Raw genomic sequence first — 12,903 nt, forward strand, 5'->3', positions numbered from 1 at the left:
TTTGGGCAGATGACAGGGGCTTAACCGCAGACCTGGAGGCTGTGGGCGCTTGTTAAATTGCCGAGCTCTGGGCTGCGCTCGCCTGGCGCGCTCAGTGCTGCCACCTACAGGACCTGCGAGGCAGAGCGCGCCGCCCTTAGGACTCTGAGGTGGCTGGGTTCTGGGTGCAGGTGTGACCCACAGCCTCCTCAACAGCCATTAGCTCCCCACTTTTAAAGGTTTTAAGTGCTCTTGCCCCTAGACATAATAATTCTGAAATATATTTCTAAAAATTATTTCTAAAAGGGGAAAATGAAAAATAAGACAAAAATCCATACACAGAACTATAAAAGTGTCACATTGATGTAGCACCACATGCCCAGCACTGAGTTAGTGGTTTGACATATGTTTTCACATTTAATCCACACACAAGATAACACTAGCATTATTATCCTGACTTGAAGTAGGTTAAGGAATCAAATACATAATTGTTTGGCACACACACTCCAAAGTCCATATCGATCACAACACACTACCCAACAAATCATTTTTTATCTTTCTCAAGTATAAAAGCACACACAATTGAGCTGACCCATCAGAATGGCCAGACACAAAGAGCTTCTGTTTGCACACAGCAGATGCTGCTTACCTTGAGCTATTGTTTTGAAAACCTGGACTCCTCGAACAAAGATGCTAGAGCAGAAATTTTCACATGTAAAAATGAGTCAGATCTTCTATTACCAGTGTCTAAATCTTTGTCCATTTGTAAATGAAGTTATATCTATTCTTTCAAGCTAGTCTGGATGAATTAATATTGTAGATGAAACTACAAATAAAGTTCCCTGTCTGACTTTTATAAACTCACACCCTCAATCAACATTCACGCACAATTATGCTTACATGCATACGACAAGGGTCATGTGCAAATAAACCATCCTGTGGTAGTAATAGCACCTCTCAAAGTGTAATGTGCATGCCATTCGCCTTGGTGGGGGTGGGGGGTTGGGGGGGTTGGTTTAAATGCTGGTTTTGATTTAGGGCATCTAGGATGGGATCTGAGATTCTGCAGTTCTAAGAAGATCCCAGGAGTTGCAAATGCTGCTGGTTTAGTAAACATACTTTGAGTTTCAAGGACCTTGAAAATCTTGATGCTCCTTTGATTTATCCACATAAAATTGTAATTTCCTGCATATTCATTCTATTTTATTATTTCTTAATGCTTTGAGAATCAGTAAACTAAATACTCCATCTAAAATACTAAATCAATAGAACACTGAATTTGCTAGAGTATTTTATTTCTTTGCCCAGACTGGATTATAAAATGTTTATCTTTAGAAATTCTGTGACCTGCAGAAATTTTGCCTTCAATCACAGAGGAACTGAGACACCATGGTAATTATTTTTCAAACTCTAAGAGAAAGTAATGAGGATATTCATTTAAGAAAAGCTTGTTAAAATTAAGCTTTCCACATTTCCAGGTTTTTCAAACTGACTCTTGCAAACCCAAGAACTGACTGCATGAAAAATAGAATAGTAGAACCTGCACTAGGGCCAGCGGCTGACTTTAAAAACAGGATGTACCTTCTCAAATCACTGAGACCTGGGGCTTCATTGATACTTCACTTTTCAGTGTCTCCAGATGTTGGGAGGCAAAAAGTAACATCTTCGCATATAATACAGAACAAATACCTCTTAGGATGGACAAGCTATTTATAGCAGTAAAGAATAAAGTGACCCACAAATAGACTGCCATTCATTTGCTTTGTCTGGAGCCCATTTGCTGGCCTCTGTCAGTACTACAATAACAAATGCCCAACAATCATTTCCATCATAAACTTCACTGGGCATGAGAAGCACAATGGTACCTTTAGAATTGATATTTTCCCACGTCAATGAAAATGTTCAGTAAATGTGTTGATTTCTCCCCCACTCCTTACTTATACAAATTAGTATATACATTTAAATGGTTAAATGTAAATGTTTGCCTAATATGTCTTAGAAAATATAGAGCCTCAAATTTCAATAGTGGAAAGTATGGCAACTTTAATGAGAAGAAATGAAAGAAAGTATGGTAATTTCAGGGCGAACAAAGTACCTGTTTCATACACAGTAGCTTTTCAATAGATGTGGATTCATTGCCTTGCATGGTCTTAAGATTTATTGTGAAGTTTGCATTGCAAAGACTGACATGGATTGTGAAACGAAGGAGAGGCAGCTGATATTTATATCGTGTGATGTGAGGGCTCCAGCAAAGTCAGTCTCTTTCCGCCTCTGTAGTTCCTATATTCTGCCTTTAGAGTTAGTCCTTCAGATTGAGGCATTGCTTATAACAGATATTGTAGTAGCCAGATGTTGGTATATAAGTTTGTATACTACTATTGTCAATGATATTAGTGTTGGCTAACATTTATTCAGGACCAACCATATGACAGGCTTCAAGCAGAGAGGAAAAGGTACTTTCCTTTCTGTTTAAATTTGAAATTTTTAGGAAGAGTTAGGTGTCATGTCTCTAACCCTGGATCATGAATGTGGTCAAAGGAGATGAGAAATTACAATTGACCAAGCCAGAGCCAAATGACCTCCCCCTTTGCCAGAAGTGTCTTGAGGCATAAGGAATATTGACAGGCTTAATAAAAACCACATATTTGGATGACTAGTCCCCATAGAAACTACTTGCCCTTTTGGAGAAAAACAGTCCATCATAGTTTTAGGTAAGTTACTTAATTCATTTGCAAGTCAGTTGAAGAGTGAGTGTAATGAAATAGAATTAGATGCCTTTCTTATCTAAAGTCTCTAGTTTTCAGCTACCTTTTTTAATGTAGCACTTTATAAAATTATTTCACATTCAACCCTCACTAGCAGAGGTGATGCTATTTCATCCTCTTATTAAGTGGGGAAACTGAGGTTCCAAAAGTAAATTAATTTACTTCAAATCATTAGAATTCCTAGTGGAGAATTAGTCACTGGATTAGTTTCAAAGAATTCCCTTTGTATGCTTTCCCACATTAGTGAAATTGGTTTTGTTCATTCTCTAATGACCACTCACTAATCTCTGTAGCAAACTACTGTAAACGAGGCTAGAGTGGAAGAAGATAGAGTTTTGATGGATTAAATCTTGGGCACTAACAAAATCTTTTTTATTTTATTTTGCTGCTTTCTGAGAGATAATGAGATTGTTTAATGGTGTGATTACTATCTTTATCATGGAAGGAATTGGAAAGCAGGAAAAATCGTTGAGAATTCAAGTTGAAAGAGACTGCTTTTAGGAAGAGATTGAGGGAAAAACTGGGAGGAGCTAATCATTATCTTCTTGTTCATAGATACCTGCTATTATGCTGTGATAAATGATAGTGGTCAAGTAAGTCACTATTGTTTGTTTTAATATTTCCCTAAATAAATATTTATACCACACAATCAATGAATTCTTGAAAGTCAATGAGATGTGTTTTATTTTTAACAAGCCTTAAATTAATTGTATATCCTCTTGTATCTACAAAAATCTATTACGATAACTATGAGAAATTGCTTAGCATTCCTAATGGCTTGTTCTTTTTTGAGTGTGTATATCAGTCTAGAATAAAATATTCTTAAGAACAAAGGGAAAACTCATCTTTGATTAAGAATGTATAAAATATGATTCAAAAGTCTTAATGCACATGGCTTTGCTCTGCCAATGAATAAATTTATCCTTAAGTAAACAAATATGAATAGTAAAAAGATGTTAACTGAAGCAGTTAACTGAAGCAGTCATAGTCGTAAAAAATTGAGATAACTTAGATAGGAGATCTTAAAAGAGCTTTATGAAAACTTCATGAAATGAGATAAATATATACATACATACACATATAAACTGTTATTAAAAATGATTTAGCCAAAAAATAATAATCACAAAAACTTTCACAGACATAACCAAAAAAAGCATGGTGAGCTATAGAAGTAGCCTTCCTGTGTGCTGATTGTAACCCAACCAGTTCCCTATTGTGTGACCTTGGACAAGTCACTTAACCTTTTGTGTTTAATTTTACCCAGATATAAAATGGGACTAATGACTATTCAACAACATGGATGGGCCTTGGGGGTATTATGCCAATTGAAATGTTAATGGGAGAAAGACAAATACAGGATGATTTCATCCATATGTGGAATATAAAGAAACAAAGCCAAGAAACAAACAAAGCAAAACAAAAACTCTCAGCTATAGAGTTCAGATTGGTGCTTGCGGTGGTGGGGCTTGGTAGGTGAGTAATACAGGCCATGCAGGTAAATTGTGTGGGTTGGATAGAAACTGCACTTTTGGGGGTGATCATGATACAGTATATACTGCTTTATAGCTGAAACATATAATGCCATTAACAGTTTTATTTCAATATAAATTTATTAAAAAAATTAGAAAAGTGGGATTAATGATAATGCCTAACTCATAAGCTGTTTGGGTGGACTTAATGAGGTAATCTATAAAATTCATAGCACAAAGCCAGTCACTATAATAGGGTACAACATGTTCCTGTTTTGCTAACCTTTGGGTCAAAGGTTATATGATAATTGGTAATAAAGAAGAAAATGTAAAATTTTTAAGATAATTAAAATTTTAATTGTTGCAAAAGACACAACATAAAATTTGCCATCTTAATCATTTTTAAATGTATAGTTCAGTACTACTAAGTACATTCACATTGTTGTATAATTAATCACAGAACTCTTTTTGGCTCGTAAAACTTATGCTCCACACCCATTGAACAATTCCCCATGTCCCTGCCCTCCTGCCCCTGGCCACCACCATTCAGCTTTCTACCTCCACACATTTTACTTCTCTAGGTACTTCATGAAAGTGAGACTGTATAGTATGTCTTTTGTAAATGGTTTATGTCACTTAGCCTAATATTCCACCCTGTGGAAGCTGTGTCAGAATTTCCTTCCCTCTTAAGGCTGAATACTATTCCACTGTGTGTATATGCCACATTTTATTTATCTATTCATCCATTCACTTGAGGTACTCCCTTGCTGCTGTTATCAACATGTTTACAACTGTTTGGAAGTTGTGTCTTTTAAAAGAAAGGACATTATAAGTTTCTCTGTTTCCTAAAACAACTAAGACACATCTAAACAGAGTCTATAGAGATCTGTTCTTTGGCTCTGAAAATGCTTCAATCTTTAATTAACAACTAAGTAGATACATTTAGCTCTTTATTGAGCATTTATTCTTTGTTTTTAGTTCTAAATATCTCAAAAGATTTTAGGGTTAGTTCAAAGTAGCAAGGAAAAAAACCTAACAAGCTGAAACAAGGTAGATGCTACTTTCCCTCTCATATTCAGGAAAGTAAGAAGAGGTAATCTATATGTTGTCCAAGTCCAATCACTCTTGCTCTGCCAGATCCTGGAAGCTTTCTTTCCAAGCTTTCTTTATGGGTCAAGGTAGTTGCTGGAGCTCCAGCCTCATTATTTATGTATTCTAGACATCAGAAAGGAGGAAGAAAAGGAATATAGACCTTCCTTCACAGACACTTTTATTTGTATTCTATTAGCTAGAAATTAATTGTGGGATCACTCCTATTTGTAAGAAAGGCTGAGAAAAAGAGCTATTTATTGCTGATAAGCTATATGCACTGCTCACGTTGGGATGTCTATCTTGAAAAAGAATGGATGTCGGGGGACAGCTAGGAGTCTGTACTAGAGAATCTCAGTACATGTTAACTCACATCCTGGTATTATACATACTTAGGTAGGTAATGAGCTTTCTCTCTGAGCCTAGCGATAATCTCAGTTTTTCTGAAGCAATGGTGATTTTCTCTGCCCTGGTGAGGCTCACTGTAAACATGACCAGTTTAGTCTTACAGGAGAATTTGCGAAAACAGGAGCAAGGCATTAGCTTAATAATTGGTACCTTGGATTTCTGCTGAGATACCCTTAACTATTCCCCACTTCAGATAGACAGATAGGGCTGCAGCTTTGGTGTCTCTATGCTGGGGATTAGGCATTGGGTTTGAGGAGTGATTTCCTAGAAAAGAGGACCCTCTCTTGAAGACCATTTTTTTTCCATAAATGGGCAACATTAGTGCCTACCAGTAAAGGAGTCAAATTTATGTCTGTTTTTTATAACTTCCAATATTAAAGTGATTTATTCAGAAAACTCCTGAAAATGAATCAGTAGATGGAAATTTTTAGAGATTGATGAAAATTTAAAAGAATCTTTGAAAAGTAGCTGCTTTTGTTTCATTTTAGAACTGGAGAATCTGTAATGTTCCAATCTGGTTGTTTTAGCTCATGGACATTTAAATGAACAAGTAGTATATGAAACCGGCAAACCTTACCCAGTACTCAGGATGTATGTAACATTACCCTTGAGGAGAAATTGGGATGGGGTCAGGGCAGGAGTGAAGGGAGTTTATTTTTTATAGTATAAATTAAAAAAAAATTGATTTTGTTATGTCTAAAAATGTCTTGGTCCTTTTGTCCTTATCAGATACCCTGTTTTAGAGTGTAGTCACTTGAAAGAACTGCAAGATCACAAGAATGGAGAAAATGATAATCATTCCTTTTTTTAATTAAAAAAGACCAATATTACCAATATTGTACCCACTTTTTCCCTCTCCCCCGAGTAACTTTGGAGTCTCTGATTCTTTGGAATACTTGTAGATCCCTCTGGCACAAACTAGAGAATTTCTTGTCAGCTGCAATGGAACCTACTCCTTCCTGAAGTACCAGAAACTAAGTAAACTGGTCACAAAGCTCAGAAGAGATTGCAGCTCTTTAACATTTTAACCTAGTGACATAAGAATAAGTTCACTGTTCAACTGGTAAACAAAGTTTACCAGTTATGATCTTACAACTTGTATCATTGGTGTTAGTTCAGTTCATAGATATTTGAGTACCTAGTATGCCAACTTTATAACTCTAATTTGCATGATATCTAAGCCATTCTGTGATTGTTATGACTTGAGAAGGCAGAGCATTTGCACTGGAAAGGATCAGGATCAGGCAGCCAGAGAACTCTTTAAATGTCCCATTGCATTTTCTAGCTGTGTGTACCCCTATCCTTAAGAATTCCCATTTTTACAGTGAAAGGGGAGGTAGATGGTTTATGTGATAACTAGGATTGGTTAAAAGTGGTATTTCTACTTTCATCTTGAGAAGAATCAGATAACCATTGCTAAAAAGGTTGAGAAACAGTGATTGATGACTATTATGCATTCTGTCACCCTATCAAACAGATGTAGGTGGAAATGATACTTTCCAGTATCATAATTAATAATGACTAATTGTGTGGATTTACTGAATATGCCTGTGGAAATCATTTCTATTTTATACAAATGTATCCTGGCTGTTTCAAAGAATTGGGCACTTACTCCAAGGTAAATACCCTATTGCTCATCTGGATTAAATCCTTCAAGCGCTGTCTGTACATTCCTTATAATCTCCAAACCTTCCAGCAGCTCCTGCTCAGCTACGAGATAGTCAATTGAAGGACTGTTGTGCATTCTCTCAAGGAATTGTGTCTCCCTGCTGTTGCTTTCTGCTGTTCCCAAATTTCCCTTCCCCCTATCCTCTGTCCACTGGAGGCTCATTGCCTGTCACCTCCTCTACAAGCTTAATGTCTTCTTCCACTAAGTTTGCAAGACAAGGTATTTATTTTATCTCCTCCCCTGACATTCACTCTCTACCTTACTACTTTCATTTATAAACATGCTATATCTCCCTTATGAGTTGGCTGTAAGTATCTTGGAAGCACAATCCCTTATTCTTATCAAGGTTAAAATGCATAGTCTGGTGCATTTATAAAGCAAAACCCTCACAAATTTATGGAATACTTTCGGCCCTCCCTGGTGGTTGGTATTACAATTCTTTTACCCTGTTACCTTGAAAGGAGTATTTATTTCTTTCAGGGACCTGGGTTGATGTAATTTCTTTTGTAGTAATATTGGGACTTGAGTCCACATTGCTAAATTGTGTATTTAGTTGGATTTTTTCATTGTTAATTCAGCATCACAGTTTTGCAACGAGACAAAAGGAATTTCTCATACCGCGAGCCTGATTACCTTTTAGTCTGAATATGTTATATATTTTATTTTAAAGAGGATGAGGCAGTGCTTTTCCAACTGAGTCTTAGATAGGTTCTCAGTTACATAATTTTTGGGCCTCATTACCTGCTTCCACTTGGAAAATACACTAAACAGAGTGAAACAAATCTTCGGTTCTCTTTTTTATTTCAGTGAAGAGCAATTTGGGATTCAGATAGTACCACCATTTATATTTAATATGCAAGCACATCTTTGTGCTGTTCAGTGCAGGCCTGCTGCTTCATTCTTCTTTTTTGACCCAATAATGTCTCAGCTTTGTGTAGACAGATCATCTGGCAGTTGATAGACCATCACTTGAAGGAGAGATGGCAGCAGCAGTGGATGTAGGCAGAAATAATCTGATAAACCCTTTGGGGAGGATGCTCTTCCAGAAGTAGGACACATTTGCTGAGCAGGGAGCAAGGGAAATGATTGGTGGCATTTGATTAGAACAAACAGGAAAAAGAGACAGAGTTGCCAAAGATTTCGGCACATCTTTCTCATTTGAAAGAAGATAAAAGTATTTTCTAGGTGGTTTTGGATTTGTATCTACAGGGAGAGCTCCAAAGCACCTCAAAGCACCAGGCCCCTGGGTAGAGAAATGCCACACACATCCCTACATTCCACCATAAAGAATTTTGTTATGCAAACCTTTGAGGATGTATAGCTGGTTCCCAGGAAACCCAAAATCAGAGTAACTGATGCACACTCTTCAAATGTCCTGCAATTCCATACTGTGTGTTTTTCCAGATTTAAGGTTTAAGTCTAAGGCTGTAAAAGGTCTCCCAACTTCCTTCTTATTCAGTTTTCCTTAATTAAGTCATGATTAACATCTTCAAAACCCCATCCAGAGAGAATCTTTTTAAGTAGAGGACATAGGGTTTCAACTGATTGTACTTATCTGTAGTAATAAGTTTTATTTTTAATCCTGTCACTGCTAGGGGGAGGAAAGGCTGTTTAGAGATGATGATTATTTTGCATGTTCTCTTTCTTTATGGTTAGTTAGTAAATACATTAAACACACTGATTTTCAAGAAGCTGCCTGGCCATGGCGGTTTTGGGGGTGGTGGGAGGGATACCAACCACACATCATTTTTCTTTTCTTTTAACTTAAGTTTTACACAAAATCTGTTTTGAGAGGGAAATGGAGCATACTAAGCTAATGACAGCTTTCCCCTTTTATTTTTCTCACGTCAGAGCACTGCGCTCCTATCAACTCCTTGGTGTGCCTGCATGTTGGCAATGCTGCATTCATTAAATGAAGCCTCAAATAACTCGAAAAAATGCAAACAAATACACAGACCCTCCTTTCCCCCTCCCAAAGGGGGAGGAACTGGGCCTAAATGTGTGGGCAAACAGACTAATGCCTTTTCAAAGGTATAGTTTCTGCGACTACTGACTGCCCACTCTGGCGAAGACTGGTAGGTCCCACGCGCTGAGGCAAGTGCTTGACTTGTCACTGATTTCCCATTGGATCCATTCAGACCCGCCGGCCGCAGGGGAGGTGGGCATGCGGGAACCCCATTTTTATTCCTGTGGAGGGGAAGCCGGCGACCCTTGAAGGGTCCATAGGGCAGCTGATCACCGGGTTGCAACGCGGGCAAGCGTTTCCCAATCCCCACCCGGCCCTTGGTAATCTGGTTACAAGAATTCTTTACTTCTTGCACCTCCCTGGGGCACAGGCTTTCACTGCTTGGGTTCGAGGTTGCAATTACGCTGCACGTTCACGGGACGTCGGAACCGACTCGGGGACACTCGGGACAGCGGACGCCAGAAAGGCGAAGAAGTGGACAGAACTCGGAGCGGCTGAACCCGCCGCAGCGGCCCCAACCCGAGATTAGCTCCCGGGCGGGTCCCTCCCTCTTTCGCGGGTGAATGAATGATTAGTCAAACAGCACCTCCCCGCCCCAGGCGCCCCGGCTTGGAAGGGAGGAGTCAGGGAGCAACTGTTTCTATTTTTTAAGGGCGAAAAGCGTCTGCTCTGTGCGTTTATTAATCGACCTTGCGTGCCATGTCAACTTCTGTCCTCCCCGTACCAGAACAAGCAGACACAGCAGCGCAGCACACTGACGCCCCAGGCCCCTCACCCTTCTCTGTGCGCCCCAGCCAGGAGACCGTTGTCGCGTCCCCGCCAGAGGGAAGCAAAGCAGGGCTTGTAAAGTTGCGGGCGCCCTCCCGCGCCCCATTTGTTGCTCCTTCACAAAGCCGGGCGCGGGGCCCAGAGCAGGCTGGTGCGGCACCCCGCGTTAGGGGAGGGTTCCCCGGGGAACCCGGGAAGGAGGTGCAGCGCGCCGAGCGCTGGAGACACGCCTGCCCTGCTCGGGTCTGCGCCTCTGGGGCCGGTGGCCTTCTCGGTGGGGTTCTGGAGCGGGCTGCTCGCCCGGCTGAGACGCGTCCCCGGCGCGGGGCTCCTACAGTCCCTCCAGCGCCGGGGCGCCTCCAGCGGCTAGTGGCAGGCGCCGGGTGCGCCCCAGTCCGCCGCGCCGGAGCGAGCGTGCGCGCAGGTCCGGCAGGGAGCGGACGGGGTCGGCGGGAGGTGGGAGTGGAGGGGTGGAGGACACGGCGGCAGCGGCAGTGCCCCGGGCAGTTGCTGCAGCCCAGGCGGCGGCTGCCGAGCCGCGGTGCGCAGCCCACGGCGCAGCCGCTCCTCTGCCTATCTCCGCAGCTCGGACACCCCCTCCCGGCCCCCTCTCTGGAGTGGAGGGGCCGGCGACTCGGCGGCAGCGATCAACTCCTTGGAAAAAAAAAAGCCGCATTGGAGGAGCCTGGCCGCAGGACCCCTCCTCCCCAGGCGCCCCCCACCCCTCGCCTCCCTCCCCCCGCCCCCCCTCTCCCGGCTCCCGGGCGCCCGCCTCCCTCCTTGGCGGACTGTCTCCCGACTCGCCGGCAGAGAGCCCTTTCTGACTGCGAGCAGCGGCAGCCGAGCTGAGGCGGCGGCGCGGGACCTGCAGTCGCCCGGGATTCCCTCCAGGTGACGATGCTCTGGTTCTCCGGCGTCAGGGCTCTGGCTGAGCGTCCCTGCCGGCGCTCGCCCGGGATTACCTGCTGCGTCTTGCTGCTGCTCAATTGCTCGGGGGTCCCCATGTCTCTGGCTTCCTCCTTCTTGACAGGTAGGGGAGGGGGCGGGAGGGATCGGCCCTCCTGGAGGCTGGCGTGGTACCTGGGAGAGGAGGCGCAGACTAGCCCAGGGGATGGGAGGGTAGGGGGCGAGCACCTTGGCGCCCGCCGCAGGCTGGCCCCTGGGGATGAATCGGAGCCCGGGAGCGCAGGGATGGGAAGCCAGGGAGGAGGTGAAGAGGTGGAGGACTAAGAAGCTATTGACATCAGTGTAGTGATATTAGAAATTCAGTGTGAATTTGAGAAAGGAATTTCTTTATTTTGTATGTTCACCTTAACCTTACTGTAATCTCTTCTTCCTATAAAATTAAAGAAAAAAAAAAAAAAGGCTTGCTCTGTTTTCTGAATATCCTCTTTTCTCACTCTATAGCCTTCCAATATATCTTCTGTGGTAGGAGTGCTTTTTAAAGTTCCCGCTTTCCATACCTGGAATTTGAGGAAACTATAATATTTAAAAGGGTAATAATAGCAGGATATAATAATTATATGTTTTCAGGCAGGTGAAGACCTCAGCTGCAATGCTGAAGGACATACTTTACTGACACCTGGTGCAGGAAAGAAAATATTGAGTGAATTTCTAAGGGAAGAGGAAAGAAGATTGTGTTTCAAAAAGTGATTTGCACCCAAGATAATCTGAGGGAGAGTTGTATAATGTCTTGAAATTTGCTCAAATTTAAAATCTACCCAAGTGACCAAATTTGCATTTTTTTTTCATGTAGGGGTATATGCTTAGCTGAAATACCTTCATAAAGGAGGTGTAGTACTAAAGAGCTAATGAAATTTGAAATTGTGCTTAAACCATCTGAGAACAGAAAAATCTATATGTCACAGTTTTTTTTTTTTTTTTTTTTTAAAGCCTGATCACATACAACTATTTAGACTTTCAGTGGGGAATTTGTTTTTGGTGAATTTGACCATGCAAAGCTCATTAAGAATTTCTAAAATTTGGATCATTATTTAAAAATGACTAGTGTAAAAAATTTTTTTTCTAATAATGCTTAGCTTAAATTATTATTTTCCCTTCTCTTCAGGTTCTGTTGCAAAATGTGAAAATGAAGGTGAAGTTCTCCAGATTCCATTTATCACGGACAATCCTTGTATAATGTGTGTCTGCTTGGTAAGTATGAAGAGCAGGTAATGTGAAGGCAATTGTTCTCTCTGACAAGATGAATCCATTAAATGTAGTAATAGAAATAGATGTTGAAAGCTGTCTTTAGTCATTACAAACCTGCACGATATTGTTGAACACAGTTGAATTTCTGAGTTTTATAGGTTTTGGTAATTTCCATTTCATCAGACTGGACATTTTTAGCTTTGACATCATCCTTTGAGAAGTAAACTTAAGATGGACTTTGTATGGCATTGTTTCAGTGATAATTATCATTTGCATTGTCTGTTCCCAGGAATGACTGTTGCCACCAAATCTTGGGTGCCACCCAACTATCTTCCTTAATTCTGTCTTCTGAACTCAGTGGGAAAATGAGATAACACTTAAATATAAATATCAGGGATAAGGTGACAAAGAGAAAGAGCTGACAGTCGCAAAGGATAAATATGAAGACTAGATATAATCTTGGATTTCTTTGCCTAATATACTCTAAGCTCTCAGAGACAGTCTTTGTATTTCCTATTTAGAGGCATAAACCAGAAAGGACATTGTATTCTTGAGAATGGGACTTGGCTGTCATTTGCTTAGTCAGCTGTAGTAGTGGATAGTAGAATCAAACAAATAATTTGTTTCAGTTTATTTTAA

General features: G+C 41.0%; 1 protein-coding gene across 2 annotated transcripts in view; it reads left to right on the plus strand.

The window, feature by feature from the left end:
* Window positions 1-11,010: 11,010 nt before the first annotated feature.
* The window catches only part of BMPER (BMP binding endothelial regulator), a gene marked incomplete at both ends in the record, with an annotated part of 242,828 nt that continues 240,935 nt past the window's right edge, over window positions 11,011-12,903 (plus strand). For both annotated transcript variants that reach the window (XM_084229389.1, XM_084229390.1), the window contains 2 exons: window positions 11,011-11,143; window positions 12,182-12,267. In XM_084229389.1, the coding sequence (XP_084085515.1) occupies window positions 11,011-11,143; window positions 12,182-12,267 (219 nt within the window). The remainder of the gene's footprint in view (window positions 11,144-12,181; window positions 12,268-12,903) is intronic.

The sequence above is a fragment of the Talpa europaea genome (genome assembly GCF_964194135.1).
Source record: "Talpa europaea genome assembly, chromosome: 3".
In the NCBI taxonomy this organism is placed as follows: domain Eukaryota; kingdom Metazoa; phylum Chordata; class Mammalia; order Eulipotyphla; family Talpidae; genus Talpa; species Talpa europaea.